We start from the raw sequence: 27,495 nt of genomic DNA on the forward strand, positions 1-27,495 counted from the left end.
TTTAATGGAACCGAGCTGCCTTCTCGGCTAGGATTCGCATTCCGTTTCATTCTCTCTAGATGGTGATACCACTTCAGCCAAAGCTATTTTTGTAATCTGTGTTACATTCCCCAAGCCTGAGTTCACAGCAACGAGGGAACTGACCTGGAATATTGCTTTGCCAGTTCTGGCTGACAGTGAAAACCCAAAGGATTCTGGGCAGTGGAAGAGCACAAAGGTGAGAGAAAACAAGGGAAGAATATACTAAATCATCACAAAACAGGAGCTTTGCTCCTTGGAACGCTCTACAGAGAACACAGTGCTTGGCTAGGCCCAGCTCCTTCAGCAAAAATCCCTTTGTATGCACTGTTTTTAACTCGTTCTCTTGTGGTGAAGTAAAGTTCATAAAGTTCACAGAGCAGAAAAAGGATAAAAAGACTTTTTTTTTCCATCTGACATTATTTCAGTTATTTCCTTTTCTAACAACATAGTTTCTGTCAGCTTTTTCAAAGGAAAACAGGAAAGAAATATAAAATCACTTCCACAAAAGTGACTGCAATGAACAGAGTACAAAGAAAACAGATGCTTGTTTCGCTGCTGCAATATTTGGGGTAGGAACTGGGGAGCAGGCTGTTAGCTACAGTTCTAAGACAAAGAATGAGTGAAACCTACAGTGACATCTGTTTATATGCGTTTCACTAGAATATATAATGTTTCCAGGCTTTTTTTTTCCCCACAATACAAGCTATCCTTGCCTTTCTAACCATGTATCCTCAACATAATTGATACAAAGAGAACCAAATCAGTTCTGCTACAGTATAAACAGAGGCAGTAAGAGATTCAATGCAACTTATTAAAAAAAAAAAAAGAAGAAGAAGAAGATGGAAAGACTGAAAATCCTACCCAAAGTTCCAAGCAAAAAGTATGTGGTTTAGTCCAGGTGTCCCATAAATTTGGGAAATGCTGTATGCCTTACATCCTCAAAGTCATAGGAAGAACATTCCCAGCACACTTGTAATTCATTTAAACATCTGCATACTTCTGAAGCAGGATTGGTCACAACCCTCCACTTCAGTCTGCACAAAGAAACAGCTCTACCTCATAGAACGTGATCCAGAAATTCAACTGATTACCAGCTCATGAGAGGGATTTCCAGACATTTTGTCAATATGGATGCACAAAAATTTGGTTGAGTTTCTAAAATATGCCATGACAGTTTATGTAGCGAGCTGCAAGGCCACTGTTCAAATTCAGAACCAAATGTGCAACAGGTGCAACGCTACCGACATATAACTGCACCATGAAGTCATCACCTTTCAGAAGGCTCAACAAACTGCTTCAGGGATGAAAATAAATGTCAGACATAGGTGTAGCTAACATGGTAGGAAGATGACAAATTTGATGCCATTCTATCATAAAGTTCACATCAATTCATTTGAAGCTACAATACAAAGCGGTACAGAGAAAGGAAAAGTTGATGATGCCCTAACTCTGACTTCTTCCATATAAACAACGCTGTATGGGTGGACAAAGTCCTTTCTAGTTCGGTTATTGCAGATGATAAAGCTAATGTGCCTCTTGAAAGGAAAGGTACTTCTCTCAGACCACCATTCCACAGTCTGTTTTTAAGTTTGCCAGTAAAAGTTACTTGCGGAGCACACTCTTCATCTGTTATCTGACATTTCACCTTCCCAGGACAGCTGGGCCCACAAAGCCAACTTTCTCAACTGACAGAAAAAGGGGTGATGAGGCTGCCTACATGAAAAAGAGCTGTGTTATTATTAGCCAAACAGGGAAGCTACCTGAAAGCCGAGACACTTCCCAAAGAATTAGCAGATCGATTTAAAAATGCACAAACAACATCCAAAATAGGGCACATTCTAAACCATGATTCTTTATTTTGGAAGAGCAATGGGCCATGAACATTACATAGATCATCTGAATGGAACTGTTTTCCTAGCAGGACAGGCTACGTTAGCTGTTACTTGAAAGCTGCCAGAGTCCTTAATTTATCTCAGCCTTGACGCAGCCTCCCTCCTGTAAAGAAAATTGTGTGATAAGAGAGAACATTTTTGCACTGAACTGCCCCTTGCCTGCATGAATGCATCCTTCTCTGTGTCCTGATTTCGGTAACCTCAGAGGTTACTGGGAGGCCTGAGAAGCTCTTCTTAAAGAGAATCCCATGTCTGTTTTCCACGAGAACTACCTCCAAAACCTATAGATTAACCCCCTAAGACAGATAAAGTCATGCTCAGGTTGCTTCTTGAAATAATGCTTGGTGAAGAGATAGTAGAAACCTGGGAACATGAGAATAATGAATTCTTCCCCACAGGGAAACTAAAACTACACACCCTTGCCCACATCTTTTCCCTGTGGTATTGTATTAGAATTTGTTTTTCATAATCATGCAATACCTCTATACTTCCTCTTCTTATGAATATCTGTTAAGACTGCAAGGTCTCTAAGGTAATTGTCATGCCTCTTAAGTGTGGGCCCAGTACGTCACACACAAGTTCCCAGCCTCAGATGGGGCTTGGGGAGTTAAAAGCAATTCAAAAAAAAAAAAAAAAAAAAAAAAAGGAGTATCAGGCAGAGGGGGCAATGGATTAACACATTTCCCCAAAAAATCTTCATTCTGGATTTCTTGAATCTTGTGCTTTGATGATAACCTGAAACATCGTACCTGTTTTCAGTCCTCTCTTCCAAACTCTTTGATTACCTTCTACCTTCACACAGTGGTTTGAGAGGACAACTACGTCAAACAAAAATAGCTCCTATGGAAACAACAGCATATTACGTATGACAAGGTACAGGGAAGGAAGATGAGAACTATTCTGCAGACTATAAACATAATGAGGTTAATTCTGGGTCAGAAATACTACATGTCCTAGGACTCCACTGCCATTAAGTTTTAAAAAACACCTGCTCAGTAAGGAGTCTGAAGTTTGTTTGCAGTTCAGTGAATACAGAGAAGAAAGCGAATGAGATCTGATATTTGTTTTGGCTTCTCATTTTTCATCTGTGTTAATATCAGATTAAGTTTCTGTTTTGTTTTTTGTTTTTTTTCCCATAAGTTTCATCCTCACCGACTCCAATTCCATTAACTGTCTCTTTGTAGTTCAAATCCACTTCTCATCCAAGTGCCTCAAAATGTTTTACAAGTATTAGCATATTAAAACAAACCATTTTTGAGGTAGATAGGTAGAGGTATTACACAAGTCCAGACACAGACAGATTAAATACCAGCAAATCAGTTTCAGAACAGATAACCGGCAGTGCCAGGAACAGGATCCCGAATGCCCAATACCAGGCCTTTCGCTCTCAGCTTAAGTCAGACAAAAGCTTTTGAAATAAAAAGGGACTAAAAGCTGACAGATTTTAAGCCTTTTATAATTATCACACAATGTGCATGAGCAGGTTCAGCAAGGCACTTCCTATGAGATGCTCTCTGTGCTTAGCACACTGTTACCTTAAAGAAAGTCAAAACTGCTAAGCATTTATAAGGCATCGTTTTTAGTGATGTGTTTCAAAAATGGAGTTCTTAGTATCTAAGTATGTTTTTGGATGCTGCAAACATTGAAACAGGGATTCAGTTAAGTGCAGCTGATTTCTTTTGAGACATCTGCCCAGAAATTCCCTCCTTAATCCTTTCCAAAATGAGTATTTAGCTACTGTTAACAATTTTTGCATTGCACAATATGATATACAAAACATGTAGCTGGCAATTCTAAACTGACCTGCAGAAGTATATTAAATGGATTTTTTTTTCAGGCTTAAGAGGACATATAGGGATTTGACTTTGGATTCATCTACCCTTTAAAATCTTATCTTCTCTTTTAAAAAATATCTAAGAAATCACTAGAAAGAGCCCAGCAAATCTGGTGAATTCTTATCACTGCTTGTTCATGTATCCTATCGTATACTTAAGAACTTTTAAGAAGCACATCAACAAAGCCAAAATAGGTAACAGAATAATCTACTCACATACAGATAATCATACATTTCTTTGAAAAGAAACACATAAAAGTCATCAAGTGTTAATGCCATTTTGATAGAATGCCTCAAATGTCTATCTCCCTATATTCTAGGGTATTCTCCAACCCTCACAGAGCTGTCAAATCTTGAATTTTCTTATATCTGCATTTCAAATTTGATCTATAACTTATGTTCTGCTAAATCATTTTAATTTTAATGCATGTTCATCTAAATACACAAGCTCTGAATTGAGAGAACAGTATGATGAGAAAAACATAATAAATTCATAAGCAAGATACCCAGAATGTCTGTACACAGGATTCAAAATGAGCTCAAATCTGAAGATGACCCTAGTGAAATTCTTCTGTAATGCACACATACGGATAACATTAAATAATAACTAAGTAAACTTTCTAAAATACATGATCTATTGAGCCAAAGCTAGTGAGTTTGAGATGGGAATTATACATATGCAAACTAACTTATGCAGGTCAAAGTAGATTAACACAACTGTCCTTAAATTGACATTTAAAATCTAGAAAACTAAGGATCAGATGCAGAACAGGAAGACAGCACTTTTTAGGCAACTAGGAGAAAGACAGTTTTGCCACTGAGCAAACAATGTGTCTGAGACCTCAACTACTGTATCAAATCATAATCTACTAACTGTCACTTAAGAGCACATGAGCATTTAAGAGCAATTCCTATCGATATCTGCTGGTTCCCTACGTCGTGAGGGGCAGAGAGGTCCACAGGACCATTATCATCTGTATGGGAAAATCTGTCAGCTAAAATATTCAAAGAATTCTGAAACCACAGAAACCATCGTGTGAAGATCCAAGCCCCTCGGCACACACTGCAGCATCTGCAGCTGGAATCGCATTCTTCCTGTCTCAGATAACCACCAGCAAATGTGGAAGCCCATTCTCTTCATAATTATACAAATGAACTAAACCGACTATTGAATGAAATAATTTGTTTAACTTATCAATGTTACAATACTCTTCCCTGTCCCCATGGTATTAAAAGAGAGCTCAGCATTGTCAAAAAAGACACCGAAAAGAAATGGTCTCCTGCAAAATCAGTAGCATAAGGCCTAAAAATCGTCAATTTGATTTGACCTTTTATTTATTTATTTTTAGAGGAAGTAGGCAAAAGTGAACATAAATAATCAGTTTTATTTTACAGTTACCTTTAATTTGTTCCTCTAACTTGAAAACAAACCAAAATTTAACCACAGCTCACACCAAGGTTATATTGGAGATATAAATGTTGTTTCTTATATGCAGAAGTGGGAAGTATCTTTATGAAGTAATGAAAATATAAAGCTCAGTATATGGCTTAACAGTACAGAAAAGCTGCCTTCATTACAGCAGAGGTAAAGAATAATCCAAGAATATAGCTATTTTTGACTCTTGGAAAGTATCCAGAGTTGTGGATGGCGGAGGGAAAGAGAAACAGGGGAAGGAAGGTATTAGGTCACCTAATCCATGCCCCAGTGATCACTGCTGAGGTTGGTTTTCCTCACTGAACCTTTTCTGGCAGAAAATCCTAACCTTTGTACAGATTTCATTCTTCTGCTAAAACAGACTACCAGCAGTAGAGATATAAAAGCCATATATTAACTTAAGTCAATTAATAGCTGTTATGTCCATTACCTATATAGGTCGGTAAGTCAGTAGCATATTACTTATCAATTTTCCTTTTGTTGGTATCACTTAAGAGGTCTGAGCTTTCTCCAACACTTTGATCCACTCCATTGTATGTTGCTGGCATGGTTTTCATTTCCTGAAGGAAGCTGAGCGTGGGAAGGCTGCAGAGCACTAAAGGATAATCTGGCTAAAGATGACATTACTCTGCAGGTGGAAATTTTGCCCTGGCAGCTATTAAAGGTATATTACCTCAAAGACCCACCTAGGAAGAGTCCCACCCAAGGACTGGAAGGGAAAGAAAGGAAAGGAGAGAAAGGCCACTCCGCATTTTAAAATCATGAAGACTTTGGTTCATGGGGTTTTCCCCTGAAAGTCTTTTTTCTTTGTTTCTTTAAATTCCTTTGGAATTAACACCTAAGAATGATTTTCCAAAAATAATCCTAAGAGTCAGTCCCCCTTCTGAAGTGTTGGAAAGAAATCTCTATCTTCACCACTACATAAGGCTTCAGAGAGTCATTTATTGTGGCATGTTCAGCAGCTCCTTGCAACTTTTTATTTCACCAAGACGTATCAGACATACCTTCCTCCTGTGCAAGTGACACATTCTAGTAAAAAGTTGAACGTTGGTCATTTCCAACCAAAAATACTAGAAGGATCTATTAATACATATAATGCCTACTATCAGTAGAAATCAGCACTAGAAATCAGTACTCCACCTCTGATTTTGGAAAATGCTTTGATGAGTGAAGAACAAACAACCAGCAACCAGAAATTTTATCATACACAGGAAAATAATCGTCATCGTGTGATCTCTGCTTCCTATCCAAATTATTACCAGATGCCAAAAATAGTCTTCAAATTCGGTAATAAGTCATGATTATATGAATATCTTCTTTCAACTACTGATCTAACCATTGTCTCTCTTCCCTTGCAACTTACTCTGGATTTCCATAATGAATGGATCTCAGAATTTATGTGAATATTAGTTGTGTCATTACTTGATTTCTGTCATTTGAAGATTATAAATGCAGCAAACGCTGCAGGCTGAAACAGGTTGAAAACTGAAGCTGGTGGTACAGGAAAATATACTAGGGAACATTCATCCTAAATGAAAGCTCTACATGCTCCAAGCAGCATAGACACCTGCTCCTACATTCTTATCTCTATTCATCTCACATATTCTTGTATAATTTGTAAAGCAAATGAATATTCAAACCAAGCAAGAGTTTTACAGCTTAGTGGATTTTTTCTGACACTAAGAATATTCCATTATGTTAGTATATAGCTAGGTATACCCCAAATCCACCACAGTGCTAAAAACAAAGCTTCCAAAGGACACGTTACTGATTAAAGACGACTTACACATCAGTTCTAATGTTTAAAATCAGCAAGGTACTGAAGCCTGAAAGTATCTGAAACATCTCAGGTTAACAAAAAAAAGAAAAAAAGAAACCTCCAAGCTGTCAGATAAATTTCTATAACAACAGAAAGGACAGTTACAAAATTTTCCGAAGAAAGAAAACGCAGAATACTCGAATGACAGCAAACATGAGAAATGTCAGACTAAACATACATTTTTGAGAAAAGATGTAAGCAACTAAACTGAGCACAGAAGTGCTGTCTCATCCTTAAAGAGCATCTGCCCTGTTTTGTTTGGAAGTCAAAGCTGTACATTACCATGACCAGCTCAGCAAGCACTGCTTTGCCTTTCTCCACAAATACACTTCAGAGAAGCAGGAGAAAAGGACAGATGTTGATTTTATGGTTTCCATTCCAACTCTTGTTTTTTTAAGTTTGTTTTTCTCCCTTTGCTCCATGATGTATTTTAAGATACACTGCAAACTACGTATCTTAATATTTGAAGTTTCTGTCCACTAGCAGGTGGTAAAACAATCACTGGCTTGTTTTATTTGGTGTACAGATGCATAGATACTTAGTAAACCTATAATCTCACCTTATTATTTTAAAAGTAACTTATGTTTTCTCATCACTGTTACAGGATATTACAGGAAGACAATTATTTTGCTTTTCCCCACATCTGATGAGGCAGCTTTGTATGTCTAAAATTTGAAGGAACTTGCGCACCCTGGGATTTCTACCCTACCCTAGTAACGTGTGCAGCAAAGAAAACGGTTTATGCAAACATCTCTCTTGGAAAAACTGCTACCACAATCTAATTAAGCAAGTTTATTTGGGATTCATTGTGCATAAAGGAGAGTCTTGAAAGCTCAAATCTTAGAATGAAGCTGCCAAAGCCATGTTAAGGGTAATTCAGCCCCTTCTGAGGAAGCCATCAGATTTTCAAAAACACAAAAATCCATGATTCCTACAGATTTAGTATGTTAAAGATATCTTTCCCTTACAGGTTTATAATGATTTACAAACTTAATTACGATACTTTGCTTATAACTGCAAAAAAAAAAAAACTGCAAAAAGGTATGTGATACCTCATCTTCCTTACCTGCACAGGTGAAGATAATATCTAAACTATTTAACACAAGCTGCAAGGTCAGCAAAGCTGAAGACCATGAAAAGTGACGGATGCACCAGAAGGACAAATTTGAGTCAAGATCCTCGGACAGCATATTCTCTAAAATCAATGTGTTCTCCTTACAGAGCTATAGGCAAAGAAGCACACACACTCAGTAAGAACACTGCCAGGCCCAAACCTTAAAAGCGTTAACATCTCAGATACCGTTCTCTTTAAGTAGATATCTTAGAATGGAATGAGAGGGAGGAGGAAGAGTAGCACTGAACAGAGGAGTGCTTGACAAAGATTCAGATTCAGGTTTGTTTCATGAACAAAACTAGGGGAGCTTTAACAAAAGAGGACTCTTGAGTGCTCAGGTCATGGAAGGAGTTCCCTGCTAACACCCCTCTCCCGTCTAGCGGGGGTGGGATACGGAGCTCAACTTGTCAAGTTCACTTTAGTAAGAATAGACGAGAAGCCTAAGTACAGAGAGACAGTGCGAGAGCTGCGTAGGCTTCTCAGGGAGTGGGGTGAGAGTCCCTGGGAGTTCCCCATTACAAATATTCGTTTTCTGCAATTTCTAGCTAAAAATAGTGCCTCCTACACTGCTTCAGTAAATCCGATTCCACTGTAATAGGTTAAAAAAAATAACCTCTCTGCCCACCCTTTCTTCAAAATTCCTAAAGCAAATACTTGATTTCTGAAGAGTGGATAAGACTCATAAAGTTTCCTGATGCCGAGTAGTGGAGGCTGTTCCAGTAGTGCCTCAAAATGACATTTCCAGTTCACGCAGGAGCACATAAAGTCTTACCCTGAACAGTGATGGCACCTTTTCAGTGCTAAAAGCCTAGCTTAGCTTCAAAATCAGGAGGATTGACAGGAGTAAAGAAAAATAAGCAATTTAAAAGGTGTAACTTTTTCTCCCAAAGACGGGAAGCTTGTTTGCAAGAGATTTGGTTTCCTGTTGCAGTTCAGTGATTTACTATCTAAACAGGACTATCTGGCTAAATCAAGCTGAAGGAAAAGATATGTCATTAACAATTATGTCTCAAAAGTCATCTGCTATTACAAGCTTTTAGTTGCCAACAGTGCAGTAGGAAGGCATGAGACAAGGCATGGCTGGGATGATGCCTTAACGTAGACTAATCGGATGCATCTCTGAGAACGGCAACACACAGCTCGAAACTTGGGCCCAGCTTCCTGCGTCACTTAGGCTTGAGGGAAGGAGGGCCTCTCCTCACGTGCTGCTCTCACACGCAGGAAGCGCCACATGACTAGAGCAAGGTCAGACAGGATTTGGCTACGGGGTCCCCATTGAGTTCCATGCATAACGCCTATGCCTAGACATACCAGCATCACAGCTGCTGCCATGCAAACAACTGAAAAAAAGGTCCTACCAAAAGCTTACCTGTCACTGTACAGGCAAAGGTTATGCTTCCCTGTCCCTGAACGATGACTTACACTTGCTCGTGTCCCTCCTCTCCCCTACCAGTCTGTTTCACTGCTGTTCATCTGCCACAGGGAACTCCGGCCTTTGGCAAGGTGCACAAATCAACCGCCCACATCGACAAGTCTGTGAAGCCACAACACGGACAGCACATCTGTCCAAATCAGGTTATACCAAAGCAGCCCAACGTTTGGTATCACAGTCCTTAAAAACTCTCTACAGAAGTGTGTAATGCCATCCACCCCTGTGCAATACATCCTGCACACTGATTAAGCCACAACATAGCAGGAAAATAAATAAATAATGAGATGCAGAAGTAGCCTGAGAAGTTACCAGCTCCATCGCTTGCCATAGGGGAACTGCCGCCTCCAGAAGCCTCTGTGGTACTTTGCGGTTATAGGCGGCACGTGCCACGGAGCTCCCCAAAACTGCTGGTGAAATAATATTTTACCTTGCTACATCTATTCAGTTTGCTCTCCCCCACAGCATTCCTTACCTGGAGCTAGTGGAGGCCTTTGACAAGGGGAATGACAAAGAAAAACTCAGAAACCTGAAGATTGTTTGGAATTTATTCCCTTGAACATTTCAAAACATTTGAACAAATAGTGTATTGATTTCACAGCAAGAGGAAAACCAAGTATTACATAATTTAAAGAGACACACACCCAAAACAAAACGAGCTTAAAAACAACTGCATAAACCAAAATCTTCAAAGAGACTATTCAATGGAGACATGAAGCATTTCTGAGCACTAATCATCTTACTTGAACATTAAGTGTCGTTGAGCTTATTTTATGCAAAATCCCTATTTTTCTATGAAGGGAAATTCAAAATTCTCCCAAATGGCCATTTGTCAGATTTTGTTTTTCAAAAATACAGATGCTTTAACGCTCTCAGACAAATAAATAAATCCAACTCTTTTATACAAACTCAGTATTATTTTTCTAAGACACAAAAGCAGCTTTTGAGAGTGCCCAGAAAATTTCATATCACCCTTCAGAATATACACAAACAAACAACAAACAAATATTCCAGTGGAAAAGGTCTACAGGTCTGAAAGCTAGAGATAAAGATGGAATTGGGAGCCGCTGCTGCTCCCAGAGAAAAGTGTTCTTAGCAGGATCCAGTTTTGAGAACAAGTTATGGACTCTGCTATTGTATACATTGCTCCTCAGTCCCTAAACACTATTATGTTTTTTCAGTGCAGTTCTATCGAGTCAGCTGCATTTCCACACATTACAGTAAAAAACCTTTCTGTCATGTCTTTGCCTTTCCAAATTTTCTGGTCTTCAACTTTCTGGTCTTTTAGCATTCTCATTTTTTTTCCCCCAAAACCACGCAAATCCTGATAAGAACACTGACAAGGAACAGGATGGACTGGGAACAGTCAAGCACATCTCCTAAGAGAGTTTCCTGGCTTGCTACTGAAGGATGATTCACTGGGCACTGAGACTTGGTTCTAATCGTCCAACCCACGGGCTCTCCTCAGCTTCCAAAAATACATGGCCTAGCTCTTGAGTTTATATTTAAAATTTTCCAGCACAAATAAATAAATCTTGCATTAGATCTCTCTGGAGCTGTGTGAAACCCCATAAAAGGGTTCAGCACAATGTGCATGTCTGCAGAAGAGACAACCACTATTCCTCCAAACAGAAGAGACAACCCTCAAGGCACAGCAGAAGAGGAACTACCTCTCCTCCCAGTTTGGTGTTGCATTTTGAAATATGGATTTCTGTATAAATATGTGGTAAGAAATCTTTATGGTCGGTAGTTTAAAATGAAGGCACTACATAAAGAACACTGTCACAAAACTGTAGTTTGCTATCTCTCTTGTAATCTAATGCTTCAAATGCACCAAATTAAAACAAGAAAAAAAAATGTGAATGATTGTGAAAATAAGTGACTGAGTCGCAGATTCTATGAAGATATGTTTGTCTGCATGAGCAAACAGTATTGCTTCTAGCTGAATCACGTTCACATGTAAGGCATGCACAACGTATGCAGAATTGTAAAAGCGTAAAGTTTATGAGCAAGGAGCTTATTTATATAGAGAAATATATAAAACTTTACTTGCACTGCATAACACAGAAGGAGAACTGTGTGCAAATATTGCATGTATTCAGAAAGATTCATGAAAATTACACAGTACAATCCTTCTGAAAATGTGGCTTACAATCTACCTTTACGGGCATGCAGTGTAAATGAACTACCACCTTTTCCTAACCCTGAAAGTCAGCAAAGAACTTCCTCTCTGAAAAGACAACCTTTGCTTGCTATATACAACTGACTATATATTAAGAGCCTACCACAGACAGCTTTGCTCAGTGCATTGCTCACTGAAAGCACTTAAGGCACAATCGCAGGGGATTTTAAACTTTTCATATTGCACACCTATTTTATATACACTGTATATTTTTGTGATTTCATAGCAGAATTATCTAATGACTATATTTTGCATTGCATTTTTCAGTTTTGCATACTATTGCTTACATTTGGTTGCTTAAATCTTTCTCTGTAACTATTGTTACAGATAAATATTGCAAAGAACCTCACGACTTGCCTTTTACTGTTGTACATTTTGAAGTATGAGTTTCCCAAGCAGGTCTTTTCTTGCTGAACTCCCTACTGTCAGTAGGGAGGGAAATGTATTGTTGTGGGAACACAAGCCTGGAATGGGAAACATCTTACAACAAAACAGCACTGCCCAAGTCACCCCAAGAAGCATTATCATAAACCTGATATGGATAAAGACTGTTCCAAGTCCACCTGTCAAGAAAGAGCTCAAAGTTCAGAAATATGTTCTTACAGACCTTTAGAATAAACAGAAAAACAGCATTTGCATTAAAAGCACATTGAAACCATATAAAATACTGTAAATAATATTCAAAAAATCCAAGACACAGTGGTTACAGATTATCAAAGGGAGAGACAGTTGAAAAGCAAGATTTTTTTCCTTGGCAATAGCAGCAATTTTGGCACAAAGGCAAGTACGGAAGAGAGAGAAACAGCCAGATAGACGAGTACAGAGAGGGGTTACAGAATCTGCCACAAGCATGCCACAGTTCAGCAGGACCAAAAGCATAGTAACAGCATCCCCCAACTTCCTTTCCCAGGAGAGAAGGCATCGCTTAAAAGCTTGTTACCGTGTCCCCAGCTGAAGGGTTATCTGTACTGCAAAAGCCAGCCTGAATAAAATCTGCCTTTAAACATTCCTTGCAACTATCACAGGTTAAGGTAAGGTGCCATACAGGCTCCTGGGCAAACCAGACAAAAGCTTCACATGATGGTGATTTCAGCTGACTATTAAAAATTCTCAACTTGCACATCAGAGACTGTGCCCTACAAATATAGTGACTGCAATACAATAGATAGACAAAAAACACTTAACACCAACTGAGACTGTGAGGGACTGACACACGAGGGACTGACCTGTTTAGCAAAGTTAACACATGCCAGTCAGGTTAGTGACATCCCACAAGAAAGTGCTTGTTGTGACTGATCTTATCTCAGCTGATCACACTTACTGAAGGTTATTTGGGGTTTGCATATAGTTTAAGCTCTAAGCTGTCCAAAAAAAAAAAAAAGCTAAACTGACTGGCAGCGTGAAAGAGGTATCGACTGTAAGGGGAAAACCCATGCACTTTACATTCATTTGGTATTCCATGCGCCTTTCTCAAAGCCTCAAATGCCCACTGAACAAGTACTTTGCTAACTCAGGACTGAATTTAACTCAGAGGGTATAAAACTGAAGAACGGAGAGCACTTTTGTCCTCCATGTTCCCTTTGATTAGTGTTCCTGTCACACAACTTTCCTTTGCCTTCTAAGTTATCTCCATCAAATGCCAAACCTCTGCATTTTGTACATCTACTTCTTTAGAAGCAGCTTACACTCCACACATAGGCTAATTCAGCATTTACCTCACTAACAAAACTAGTTCAGACTTCCAGGGTCTGATACTGCCAGTGCTAAATTTCATAGCCCTTCACTTGCCTCAAGGGAAGTTAAAACATTTTCAGACAAACAATTTGTGCTTGGGGAGTCCTTCAGACAGGCAAAGAGAAGGCTTGGAAACAGGGCTCCACCTTTATCTCAGATTCAAGCAGGTTTGTGCTTAAGGTATTGGTCTATTCTACAGTGCAAGTAGAATGTCTAAGGTATGTAACACACACCATTCAATAAACTGAAATAAGGTATACACAAAGATAGTTCAAAGTCAGTAGTTACATAGATATAATCTTACAGTCTCCCTTTCATTATTCAGGAATAATATCCTATTATTTCACTGTAATATCAAGCTTAGTAATTCAAAAGTTAATTTTTTTCTTTCCTTTCTTTTTTTTCCCAAGACATACAGCACGGTAAACACATCACAGATGACTGAAATTGCAGATTGCTTTTCAAGTGCATTGCATTTAGCCAGTTCTGCCCATCTCTTAATTGACTCCCAGGAGTTTTAGAGTGATATACTTAGAACCTTATACTTCACAAAAAATAGGAAATCTCAGCTACAAACGGCATTTTTTTTCTGGCAGGAAGGGGAGAATGGCAGTGCTTACCCTTTCACCATGAAAGGTACTTCTATCATGCATACATGAGCATGCAACACAGCACACTGCCTTGAGGATGACCTAACATGACACAGCTAACCTGAGTATATTTTAATGTACTTGTGCACTACAAGAAGTAGAGCTTTAAGAGAGCCAAAAGCTTTAAAAATGATGCCTCAATTTTGCACTGCTATAAAAAAAATCAGCCAACAGAAACCCTATATTTCAAGTTTTAACCTTTGATAGAAAGAGCATCCTTCTCTGGAAAGAGTGCAGATCTGCTACAGGATTGTGCCATCATTACATAAGGAGAGCTAGAAATATCTGATCAGAAGTTTATAGCAAACTATGGCCTATGACTTAGCTGAGATAATATTTACTGAATGCTCATTTACAACTGAGTAATTAAATTTAATCAGTTGGAATGACAAAACTAGAGGAAGAAGATCTGCCAGCACTTGCTTTGATAAGCTAATTGTTATACATAGCTAAACTCTCTTTCTTTCACTTCTTATACAAGCAGCTTCACCCCATAAGCTGCCTTCCACTTATATGAGATACTCCATGTATAACAGCTCTAAGAAATATCCTTCCATTCATCTCAAAGAGAAATTGATTTTACAGAAAGCAATTTTAACTCTAACTAGTTATATAAAAATGCTGTAGTTACACCACCTGCATACTTAGAATCTACTTCACAAATAATACGAAATCTCAGCTACAAAATGGCATTTACAAGTGGCATTTTTTCAGTATGTTTTTCCTTTCCTCCATCCTGTCATACGTAAATCTTACACAAACAAAAAAGGAAACTGTCCAAGTAACTATGCTTCAAGAACCAACTGCATACAGTAAAACAAATTTGTGTTTGATTATATTCGGTTGCAGTCTTATAAACACTTGAAGAATGATATGTAAAGTCAAACATACATGCATGACTTTTATCTGCCTGTATGCTGGTAAGGCTTTTTGCTCAGCTAGCACTGTGAGGACATTCTTTTCTAAAAGTGTTGTTATCCAGTATGTTCCCTCTCCTAAAATGAACTGATTTAGTTCTTCCATAGTGTTCTGGGCAGATACTAGAAATCAAATCTCTTCCTTTTTCCAACATCACTAAATGAAAATGTAGGGGCCAGGCCAATGGGCGTTTGTAGCACAGACGTTTCTCTCATGTTAGAAAGAATTAGAATTTTAAGTTAAGAGCCAAATATACTTTACAGGAAGACACACATTCACCACCCAATCCCCAAAGCCATGGCCAAGAGCAGCACAAATTCTGGCAGTGAGGGGGGAGCACCATGACCTCCAGCACCATGAAATTCAAGGAATTTTAAGGAATCTGACCCCATTAGCTGTCAAAGATACCCAGAAGTCTAAAGGAGATACAACCCAGAGGTAACAGAATCTTTCCTATTCAAGTACCAGATTAATGAAGGAAAGCTGAGGAGAATAAGAAACAACACCCAGAATTCAGGCGAACACAGAAATCCAGTTTGTTAAATTATTCCAGTCCAGGAGGGACTTTTAACATCAACACTGCAGTGCAGACATTACAGACTAAGTGTCTTTATCTGGGCCCAGTCAGAGGACACCCTTACTGGAGTATCTGTGTTTTCCTGGGATTATTTCAGATACGGCCCTGAAAGGACTGAATACATCCAGACCCCAAAGCCACAGTGAGAAACAATATATTGAGACTTTCACAAAACACCCCAAATTCACACAGTACCCCAAAATCACAGGAGGTATACAGCTTACAAAGTTGGGTCACATTAATTCTTAGTGGTCAGCAGGCTGCCCACAGAATTCCCCTAGGATCTGCACAAGAACTTCTGACTGGACATAGAGAAAGGGAACCCCAAAAGCCATCAGTTGACACATGAAAAAAGAGTCCAAAGGGTTCTGGGCTATATGGTGCCCAATCGAGGAAACTGTGCTTTGCAGGCGCTGGCTTGCCACCCTAACTCTGTCAAAGAGGCCGAGAGAGTACTGCACCACCCTGCCAAAGAAGGAAGCAGAGCTACCTGGGGTCATCTCTGCTGAGGCGGAGATGGAATTTGCCCGTCCATTCCCATCACTTGCCATGGCGTCCTGCAAAGGTCCTTTGGTGTCCTATAAAAGTGGGGTAAAAATATATATATATTAAAATCAGATTAAAATTGAAAATACCTCAAAAATATTTTTTTTTCTTCATGTGAGGCAATAAGTGCAGACAACACTGAATGAGGAATATACCCTGACAATTAAGATAGCCCTTAATCACTGCATAGACACAGTCAGAATCAAATATATTCCATCTCAACTTACAGATTGGCTAAAACTCTGAAAAACAATCTGGATGTCCAAGAAAATCAAAGCAGTGAGACCCCTGAAGTCTCTTCATCTGGGAAACAAAACAAGTTCCATTTTTGTTCTTTATTTTGTGCAGGAAATGTGGCACCAATATTGGGATGGTTCCTGTACCTTTCCAAACAAAGTACAGTTAGCTGGTAGCGAAAAAATTTGAGGAAAGGGCAGAAAGATAATCACAACCAGAAAAAAAAACAATCTAAGTGGGAAGGACAGCTGCATGCAAGCTTAACAGTACTTGAATGCAAGCTGAATACCATGTAGCTTGTTTAGAGTAAGAGTATGCAAAAACATTGAAAATGTAGATGAGGAGAGAAATTATGTCTAATACATCTTGGACTATAAAGGCAAAAGCAGGGAGACCTTTCTCTATGGTTAAAGTACAAATGCTCTGATAATGACAGAAGAGCAAAATCATATCCTCTTTTTCTATACAGGTTCCCAGTAATACACAGCTAACCATGAGAAAAGAAGGCAGGTCTTATGGTCCTTATCGCCTCTGCAAGTGATTTGGAACTGCATGTCCCAAAAGAAATGAAAAACATTTGTTTCATCTTATGGAAAACCACTAAGGAAACAAAGCAAAAATGAAACTGTAAATACAATGCCTTTAGTCTTTGCATGGAGTCAATAAGGATTTTAGTTTAACAAGAAAACAAATAAAAATCCTATTCTGAAAGGTGCACTGTATTATCTTATAGAAGCAATCAGGAAAAGAAAAGCAGTGCTTATAGGGCAAATTCTTATATTAAATTTACAAAAGAGCAAAACCCCATGAGAAACAAAAGAGTTGGACACATTTTGATGCAAAATTACAAAACAGGATACTCCATTTTTAATGTTAAGAATGAAAATGTACTAACTTGACATGTTAGATGAAAAGAAACAGTTACCTTTCCTGACAGCGGAGCCACTGCTGGCCTCTTCCTCTGAGCATAACCAGAGAGTCGGTAACAGTAGTGAGGCTTACAGTAGAATTTACCTGCAGATGAAACAGGAAAGAAGGTTAACAACAAAAGCACAGCAGTTTAACAAAATATAAATGTTCATCTCAGTGGAGTTTCTTTCCTGCCATTCCCTTTGCTCTGCCTGGTTTAGTCACTGTGCATACAGACAAACACTCTACAGTTTAACTCCAGCCCTCCTCTCTCCCCTTCCTAGCCAAGCTGCTTTCCATTGGGTGCCCGACAGCCGTTTAGCCTAATGTCCTATCAAACACCAAAGCAAAGCTGCGAGGCTTGGGTGGTATCACACGCTAACAATGCGGCAGTGTGTGAAGAACAAAGAAGCCATCACATGAAAAGCTGGCAGAAGCACTTTTGGAAAAAGCAAGAATGAATGCAACCAGCAGAGGAAAGTGGGAAAGGACAGTGTTAACTCCCAAAGAACCATCTCAAAATGCACAGTGGCTACTTGTGAAAAGAACATTCAACCAAAGAGCCATTTTCGCAATTTCACAGTCTCTGTGATACTACTAATTTAGTATCACCCCAGAGGTTTAAATGGGCCTTCACCAGTATCCGAACACTGTCAGGAAGAAAGAACACTAGTGATTCCCTAACACAAACAATAAGAGCAGCAAACTGATGGCATAGTCATCTTCCAGTGTACCTCTATATATCATCAGTGTGCAGCCTCCTGTAGTGCTATCCTAGTCCTACACCCTTGCTAATGCATTTCAAGTCCTCTTTCGAGATATCTATGCTTGAATAAACTTTTCTTAGTACTGACTCTTTCTAAATACTATTCTCTCCAATTGTCTGTTTCAGGGAAAATTTATGAAAAGAGCAACAACTAAAACGTTCTTATATAAATTTCCTGGGCTTTCAGTGCCTAAAACCAGGCATTGACTGCACAGCGCTGACTCATCAGTCCACACACACAGCTAGATGAATAGTAACTATGTCTCTACAGCTTTGTTATTTTTCTGTCAAAGAAAACCCAGAATGAAACATGAACTAAATTTTTAGAAACAATGGTTGGACTAGAGAGGATACGCATTAGTGTTAGGACATGTCTGGTTCATATACACATTCATGAAACTATTAGGCACATAGGAATCAATGCTATAGGTGTGCTGAGACTCCATGTTTTGTACAATCAGAACATAACTATGTACATAAGCTTGCTACCAGGCGAATCATTAAAGCTAGTAGCACAAGTATTTCTGCCCATACAGCTGACAGAAGAGTTCAGTTTGTTACAGCTAAACATCCAATCAGATACTCAAGTATTTCCTAATGTCCAAAATAACAACACTGCCCCAAAACCGTTTTTTTTCCCAAAACTAATTACTAATGAAGCTGTTAGTACTCTTTTTACATATTGAGCTTCAAATTGCCATTGACCTCCTTAAACTCTCAAGCCATGTTTGCTGACCTTCTGGCCAAGTAATAATGGGCTTTCTATTCCTTACTGAGAGATTGGTTAGATAATTTTAAGATTCCTCAACTCTTTTTGTGACCAAACAAGTCCATTACTCATGACTGCCATACAGTTCATCATCAATACGTACATTATTTTAGTCATTTTTTGCCCATGACATCTCAGTGATGCTTCTATGGCTATTACTCTACCCAGTGTTTTCGAGGAGATTCTACATAGCTATGTGCAGTGTCTATCTATCTATCACATTACTCACTTTTTAATCTGCAGCAGAATATTCTGGAGTTTCATCCTGCATCATGTCAGTTTAGAATTTTACTTCATTTTCACCTCAGTACGTGGGGAAAAGGATTGATTTTCTATCACTTTTCTGTTATTCTGTCTTCTTAAACAGACCTAATATTCTGGTGCAGAATTCTTTCCATCTAACCTCTCACTAGAGCTTCATTAATTTTTCGCTCTTTTCTTACAGAGTAAAGATAAATGGCAGCCGTGAAGGAAGGCAAAGGCATTCCTGTTGATATGCATAAAGGTTTATCTGAGATACTTTCTCCTTTATTCTTTCTTCAAAAAATGTAAAATTTATGACAGCCATTGCTCAAAGAATGCAACATATTAAAAATCACCTTTTTAAAGGTGATTACTCCTTAAAGGAGTCGTAATTTAAAATTCATTCCTTTCAATAGGCACACTTTGCACAGTCAATGATGGACTGAGTTTCATCTGCTGCCTCATCATCCAGTTTCTCAGATTTGTTCGGTATATCTAAAGCTCCCTTTAATTATGTTAGACTCTGTAAGCTGAGACATCAGCACATTCTGTAATCATATTCCCTCCTTTTCAGGCTAGCAGACAGAGCAAACAAGAGTAATCACTGAATCTTTAGTAACTACTTCAACAAAACTTTCTCCATATATAACATTCACTCACCTCTACTCAGCTTCCAGGCTCCATCATTCAGTATAATAACATAACTCAGTCTGTAATGAGCCAGTATTACAAAGCCCTCGATTATAAAGTTCCTATTATAACTGCCAAAAATAAATGTACAGAGTTGGGCTGTTGTGATCTCTTCAACAAGAACAAAGCTGTTTGCAAGTCTCCAACATGCTATATTCTTTTAAATGCTTTTAAACAGTGTACTAAGGAGTTTTCTCATTTAACAGTATCGAAGTAAATCATCTAGCCTTCAACAACAGCCCCAAAACTCTTTTAAAGCCCCCCAAAACTATTTGTTTCTTTGCCTTCTGGAGCTAGTTTTTCATACTAAATTAATTCCTAATAGCACTACTATTTTGCTGCTAGCATGATCTGCCACAGAACAGATCCATATAGTTTCAACAGTATGAGAGATGGTGTCTTAGGAATAGTTATTCCTTTTTCCAACTCATCAAATAATGCATAAACAAACCAAGAGCTGAATTCTCTATACAAACTTACATGAGCGCTAAGATAATTCTGACATAAAGGCAATTTCTCTTACCATCTTCAATATCATAGGCGTAAGATGACAAGCGCAGAGTGGTGGCACAATATTCACACTTGAAGCAACTGCGGTGGAAGAACTTGCCCTCGGCACTCAGTCTTTCCATCACGTAGACTCGCTTGTGGCAGAAGTAACAGACATCACTGCCTCCCACGTTTTGAGGGAACTCCTTTTTGAGCGAGCCCTAGACAGAAGTGGGCACATTTATGAGTGTCCAACGTCACCAAGATTCCATGGTCGCATTTTTGCTTCATCTGTCTGGACATTGGAGCATTTGGATGCTGCAGTTCTTTGACAAAATTCACAGCTTTAGCTGGGACACCAAAAACCAACCTTTATGTCGAGAGAACCAGGTCCTAGGAAGCCGGCCTAGCTATATGAGTAGCAAACTGCAGCTCTGGATGGGAGGAGTGGGCACAAGTACTGTTAAAGCTGTCCTTGAAATTAATGCCCATAGGAGGAATGCAATGGAAAGGCAAAATCATCAAAAATCCCTCAAATGACCATTCTCAGACCTACATTATCAGAAGAGGATCTCTCCCCCAGGAAACAATAATGCAATAGTAGCCCCAGTGGATCAAGCACATCTTCATGAACATGGCAAGTAGTTTCTCAAAGGCGTATGCACAACCCTTGGCCATTAACACCAGATTCAAACATTTGCAAGGAAAATGAGGACAAGAATGAGGATGGAAGGAGAAAGGGAAGTCTTTACAAAGCTACTACAGATACCATCAGGTGTAGTTAACAGGTGGACACTCACATTACACCAGATCTACAGCAGAGCTAATCACAAACACGCAGCATCTTCTGCACATTGTCTTACCAGTTCCTTCTTGTCTAGAAGGGTTTTGGGTTGCTCTTTCCTTTGAAGCTGATTGGCTATCTGCTCAGCCAAAGAGCTCACTCCGCCTGTGTACATCTTTATATACTTCTACCACGTGGACGGAACAAAACAAGCAGGAAGTGAGAAAAGGGGAGAAAAATCAAATTAAAAAAAATGATGAAAATGGTATAGGTTAGGTGGTGAAGAAGTGCAGAGAGGTCAAACCATGCCAAGACAGTGGACAATATGAAGTGAGAAGTAGTAAGAGCAAAGCTAGCATCATCAGTAATCACCAGTCCGCACTGACTATATATTTTATTAGTCTGCCTTTAGCATTCTGTAAGTATTCTGGAAATATATGCTGGTGGAGAAAACAGAGGGGTTTTCTTTTGCTTATGGGCATTTTGACACCTGGAAACCTGAACATACACACTTCTCAAAGAAAAGACCAAATATAGATCATGGTTTTAAAATCCAGGTAAAACACATGTCATACCTAGATGATTAGCAAATGGAAAGAATTCATTTGCAGAACATTTGCAGAATAGGAAGAAAACCTCAAGTCAGGAACTCAGAGATTCAAAAATACGAATTCCTGCAATGCTAAAAGTACATAAGGCATTCTATTTATATGGAAATATGTAAGATCCTCATCCAATGCCACACTTGCATACATCTGGAATATATACCTGTTCAGCTTTGCACGTGGTTTTATACCTAGGCTTTTCTTCCTCATGGATAGTGCCAAACTATATAGCTTTGGATATCTAAAAACCATCTAATAATCCAAGAAGCCCAGGCAAGTTAGCTACTACTTTAGATTGTACAAAACGAGTGTTTGAAAACCATATTCAGTCAGTACAAGGGCAGAGGAAGTGTTTTTTACAGGAAATACATATCACACTTGGCAGTAATTACACAGTTAATAAAACTATGTGGTTACAGCTATGTTAGCTCGGTCATACTGCAAACACCATGTATTTGTCTCAGCAGAGCAGCAGCCAGCACACCAAGCAATGTTCTGTCTCCAGACTAAGAAGCATTATAATGTTTCTAGTCCAAGTCTTCTCAGTAAATGAGGATCAGAGACACCCTCCAGGTTTTGACAAGAGTAGAATTCCTAGCATAACATTACTTTGAAGGGAAGGACTAAAGTGGTAGCTCAGAAAGCTCTTTATCCATATAGCCGAACTTCTCTGAAGCAAAAGTTATTTCTTACAGCTAATCACACAATGAAATTTTGTGAATGCAATTACTGGCATTATTGGCCTTTTAGGAATTTTTAAGACCTCCACAAGTTTTCAGACATGAGGGTAGCAAAAAGCAATAAAAGTGCTGAAATTCACCACTACTGAATGAGAAATTCTTTTGGGGAAAAGATTTGAAAACAGAGCGCTCAGCCATCACTTATCACTGGTGTGAGTGAGCTCCTGATCCCTTAAGTTCTGTGCCACTACCGTCACTAGGCTTTATTTCCGCCCAGATAAAACTTATACCCACTGGTCTTAGAGGCATGTCCACTGACCCCCCCCATCCCAAAATGCACAGCATTCACTTTGCATATGCAAGAAATAACATATAATTTGTCTTTTGTTATTTTAAAAATTCCTTATTAGTCCTTAGTTAGGGTGTGTGCATGTGCACACACATGTTCAGAATTGGACTTCACTGTCATATATCGCATCTTGTCAAATATTACATTTCAAATGGAGTCCATTGGAAAATTTTAATTTTCTTCCTTTCATCCAATGTTGATCTTAGAACGACAACTAAAATCATCTGTCAAGATTTTCCATTTTCCTCTGAAAGACAAAACCATTTGAGGCTGTTAAACTTTCTTAAAGATATGTCAAGCTTTTCCTTAGGAAGTGGATGCTTTTAATATAACTTTTCTTTTAGTTGAAACCACATTGCCGCTGAACAACTTTTCATATGAAACCTCCAGTCAACCTTAACTGCAGATGTTCCAGGATATTTAAATTTCTACCAGCACATTAAAAGTTCTGTATATGAAGAGGGATTATGCTGATCTTAACTCACAATAGCCTGTGCTATTTGGTGTGCAGAATGAAGTTCCCAGATCTTTAATGCTTGGTTCCTAGTTCTCTGTCCTCTCCTCCCTTTTCTCATACATCACATCTGGCCTAAAATCTGTATTTTAAATGAAGTATTTTAGTCTTTCCTTACTTAAGCAAAGGCCTTCAACATCTACAATGTTCTGTAACATTTTAAAGAGTGGGCAAGGAACCCACTCCAAAACTTAGGTCAAATCAAGTTCCTGTTGTTTGCTTTACGTATGGCAACTACAGCTAGCTCACATTCCTAGTGATTTTTCAGAAAGTTGAAGTACTTTGTTTCATATTCTCCTTCAAGTATTTATGCTCAACATCTTAACAAAAGCAGCAAGCAAAAAAAAAAAAAAAAAAGCTTTATTTCCAAGCCAGAAGAATTTCAGCACTGAAAAGAACCAATTTGAGTGTGAGACTTACCAGAAGCTTTTTCATTTACATCAAATCTGAAATGCGCTCAGTGTCAAACTGCTTTATAGGTGAGAATAACCTAGCTAAGCCACAGGTGGCCTCTGGCCTCTCAGCTGTGCATGAAAATGCACAGACATTGCATTCTGCAGGTGAAGCATTGCAAGCCTAGCCAAGTCTGGTGGTATCTCCTTGGCTGTGGGACTGGGTGGAGCAAGCAGACATAGTGGAGTGAACCTTGCAATGCCCAGGCTAATGCTACCTGTCGAAGAGAGTCAGATGAGGGTGAGGAAGGACGATTAGAAGAACGGAGGCTAAGGGAGAGTTCCCACTGGTCAACAAAGAATCGGCGAGACGGTTCAGTCTCGGGCTATAAAATAAAATAAAGATCAAGACAATCATACAAGGCTATGGAGGATAAAATAGGAGAAAATAAAAACAAAAGTGCAGGCCATTCTGCTCACCATCAAAAGCTTTCATAAAGATTTGTATAGGAAAATTTTGAAAAAAAACTGTCTCACACCTTCCTTTTTTCTCTAGTGAGGCAGAAAGTAATAACTATTTATTTTATACACAGATGTTCTGTACTTAAGACCATCAACATTTATTCAAGCTGCTTTTTAAAAACTCTAACTTTGCTAAGCTTTTTTCTTTCATAGCTTTATTTTTCTAACAAGAACTTTCTTTTCCTTAAATACCACACCATAATCTATCTTCTGCACTGTTCCAACATCTGTTTCCTCTTTTCCTTTCTGCCCTGCCCCCTTATCCTTTCTTTTCTACTGTGTTCTCTCCCCACTGTATTTTCCCTCTCCTAATTGTATGAATATATTAATAAAACAGTCTCAAAAATATTTTTTTCAGTGCAGTGCTGTTAATCTTTTCTACTCTTACAAGGACCTTTAAAATGCTAGACAGCAATATAAAACATAGGATAAAGGTGTATAAGCCTAAATGTTATCTTCTCTGTCATCGTTTCAATTGAGTAGTTAAATGCACAATGCCAGTTGTTTCATCCATTAACAAAAAGAGAGAAATATATTTAAACTAGTCTTCTTACCCAATCTTTCCTGGCTTCTTCTAGATTTCCAACATCCTATTTCAAACCCAAGCAGCTGTTTACTCTTCCTTTCTGGAGAACAGCTTTACTGATTTTAAAGACCAGCAAAGACTATGTCCCCAAAGAAGAGCAGTTCAGAAATGACCTACAGTTTATAAATTTCATTCTGACATGGCTTGGTAAAGTTATGTCCAAAACCTCTGGGACTGTTTATATGCAAGTCGATTTAGGCAAAAGAAGATAGGTTAACTTTGGATGGTTAACTTAACACAACGAAACCTGGGGAAAAAAAAAGGCATTTTCCAAAAGCACCTTCCTATTTGCCAAATGCTCAACTGAAAACATAAATAGGGTGAGGAAATAGAAACTAAAGAATTTACTGCTCAAATTGGCATGGCCCCATATGTCAGAGGAGACACATAGGAGAGAAAATTGAGCACAAGAACAAAACAAAAGTTTCCACTGGAAACAACAAAAATCTGCATGAGTTGCCAACTTTCCTGTTGGAAGTAAGAATACAGGAAGCATGGAAACAAAACCGGTACTTCAGAGCCAGACGTGCTTGGAAAGTGCAGATGTTCTTGTGTCCAGAAGCAAGTAGAACTCGTGCGCAACCGACTGGTAAAAGACTGCTGTGAGATGGTTTGATCTGGAGTCCGGTTAATTTCTGATATGCACTCTGAAGCTTGAAGGGTGTTGCTTACCTTATTGTTGATAGAGTGTTTTTTGAAACAGAAATGCTGTCCTTTGTCAAGCAAGAAGAAAGTTAGGAACTGGCAACTAAGATAGAAAACTGCAAAAACGGACGGTCTTTTTAACATATGACTGCGTATAGCAATGGTTGCTGTATTTGGGAGGATTTTTCTAATCCTCTGCCCCCAAATGTCACCAGTATCCAGAATTACAAACTGACACAGAACACCCGACAGACAAGGCTGTAGTCACCTGATGCCTCACTGTGGGCCTGGGCTCCAGGAGGGCAGCCAGCTGACATGCCCTTTGTTCAACATTCTCAGGCACTTGGTCATCAGAAAAAAACCGAAGAGATCTCTGCGAGATAAGGAATGAGGAAGGAAGTGAACAAACAGGCAAAACAGCCCCAAAAGGAACAGACGCTAAACTGAAAGCAAGGCCAAAGCCAGAAAAGAAGGTATGAAATTCACATGCAGAAAAGAAAAGCTCCCAACTGAAGATTGTTTTTTCTTCCAATGTACATTGGACTACTGTTCAAAAGAAGTCCTAAATTTAGGCCTTCAAGGCCAAGAAAAAACAGCCATATTAAGCATTATTCACAACTCTTCCCACCTGGCACAGCTGCAGCCCAAACCAAACAAGTGCATAGCCTCTCTCTGGCATTACCATCCAGAAAAAGCATTTCAAATTGAAAGATGTGGCTTTCTAATACACAAAAAGAACTCCATCCTTTGTACTCATTTTGTATTCATTTACTACACTTCTTCTCAGGGATTTCCTTTACATATCTAGACCTGGACATACCTGTGCTTCTCAGACTTTAAGTACAGACACACTCATTTCACGGGTAATGTAGTTGAGTCCTCATAAAGAATGAATTAGTCTCCTTTATGATTCTGGGATGTAAAATGTTGAATGTTGGGATACAAAAAGTGAACGTGATACTCATCAAAGACGGGATGTTTAACAAGACTGACTGGCTGAAGCAAAGCAAAAGACAGTCAAGCCATCACGCAAGTTGCCAGTCTTGCTGACTTTCACTGTCCTACTTGTTCATGCTGGACTGTCATGTCAAACAGACACTAGGCAAAATATTTAACACCTCTGCTATTCTAGGCATCCTTATCAATCTTGCTAACCTGTTGTATGGTGCACTTTAATGACACGGAAAAAAAGAGCTGGCTAGTGTCCTGCTGTTGGAAGGACAGGAGTATCATTCATGTCATATAGCTTTCAGCTAAAGTGTTTGTAGAGATCAAAAATAATAAACAAGGAACTACAAACATGCACTCACGAATGAACTTCAAGCTAAATCTGTTAGGAATGCTAAGGTATTGTTAAGTACTGCTTGAAAACTGGTTTACGAAAACAGAACACAAAGCTAGGTTCACACCCAATTAATGAGAAGCACATTTCTCATTCAGATATGTTAATAATACTGCCTATTTTCATCTGCTCTCAGTTCCTCCCGCTCCTTCCTCCTAGATCATTCTCCCTAAAACTAGAGTCTACTATAGAGCTGTGGGATTCTGTGTCCCTGCAGACACATGCTTATTCATCTTCTCCTGCCTGCATAGCACACATTTTGAAAGTTACCATAGTTTTCTAACTGGCTATTGTTTATGCCTTAATTCATAAAATGTCTTAGGGGAACATCACTTAATTTGTCAATATGAATTGAAACCAAACAATTCTTTTAAGTGCCTATCTTTCTTTTACCCATGTTTCTGTAGACATAGTGTTAAATATCTCATTGTTAAGGCAGCATCAAAGACTCTTTACTAAACAACTGTTCATCATTTTTCCTTTTACTCTATCCTGTAGGATGGAATGCCAGTTGTTGAACGATCCAGAAAGCAAGCAGTGGAAACAATGCAACCATGTTCTCATAAATTAGCACAAAACTTAACTCTTCGTCTTCTGCTATAGCCACAGCACACGCCAGTAAAGAGGTGTAAGAGAAAAAGAAGAACGGGAAGAGCTTAAGTGCTAAATCTGTGGCAAAATAAACATATTTAGCGAACTGTTGATGAAGGAAGGCTTGTGAGGCATTTATGTTGGCATCACACAGAAATAATCGCTCCTAACTGACTCTCAGCAGTTGCAGCGTGTTAACAGCAGCATTAGGATAAGTGTGTTCGCGCTACC

The 27,495-nt window shown here is 38.8% G+C and overlaps 1 protein-coding gene across 3 annotated transcripts in view; it reads right to left on the reverse strand.

Moving 5' to 3' along the window:
• MICAL3 (microtubule associated monooxygenase, calponin and LIM domain containing 3) overlaps nucleotides 1-27,495 on the reverse strand; it is a 100,978-nt gene that overhangs the window by 47,400 nt on the left and 26,083 nt on the right. For all 3 annotated transcript variants that reach the window (XM_088521658.1, XM_088521657.1, XM_088521656.1), the window contains exons 19-24: nucleotides 25,600-25,704; nucleotides 23,857-23,964; nucleotides 21,118-21,225; nucleotides 20,289-20,475; nucleotides 17,314-17,402; nucleotides 16,096-16,183 (exon numbers count right to left, since the gene is read on the reverse strand). In XM_088521658.1, coding sequence (XP_088377784.1) covers nucleotides 16,096-16,183; nucleotides 17,314-17,402; nucleotides 20,289-20,475; nucleotides 21,118-21,225; nucleotides 23,857-23,964; nucleotides 25,600-25,704 — 685 coding nt within the window. The remainder of the gene's footprint in view (nucleotides 1-16,095; nucleotides 16,184-17,313; nucleotides 17,403-20,288; nucleotides 20,476-21,117; nucleotides 21,226-23,856; nucleotides 23,965-25,599; nucleotides 25,705-27,495) is intronic.

Source organism: Tinamus guttatus, unplaced genomic scaffold, assembly GCF_059628265.1.
Source record: "Tinamus guttatus ecotype Peru unplaced genomic scaffold, ASM5962826v1 Tinamus_guttatus_pri_ptg000125l, whole genome shotgun sequence".
In the NCBI taxonomy this organism is placed as follows: domain Eukaryota; kingdom Metazoa; phylum Chordata; class Aves; order Tinamiformes; family Tinamidae; genus Tinamus; species Tinamus guttatus.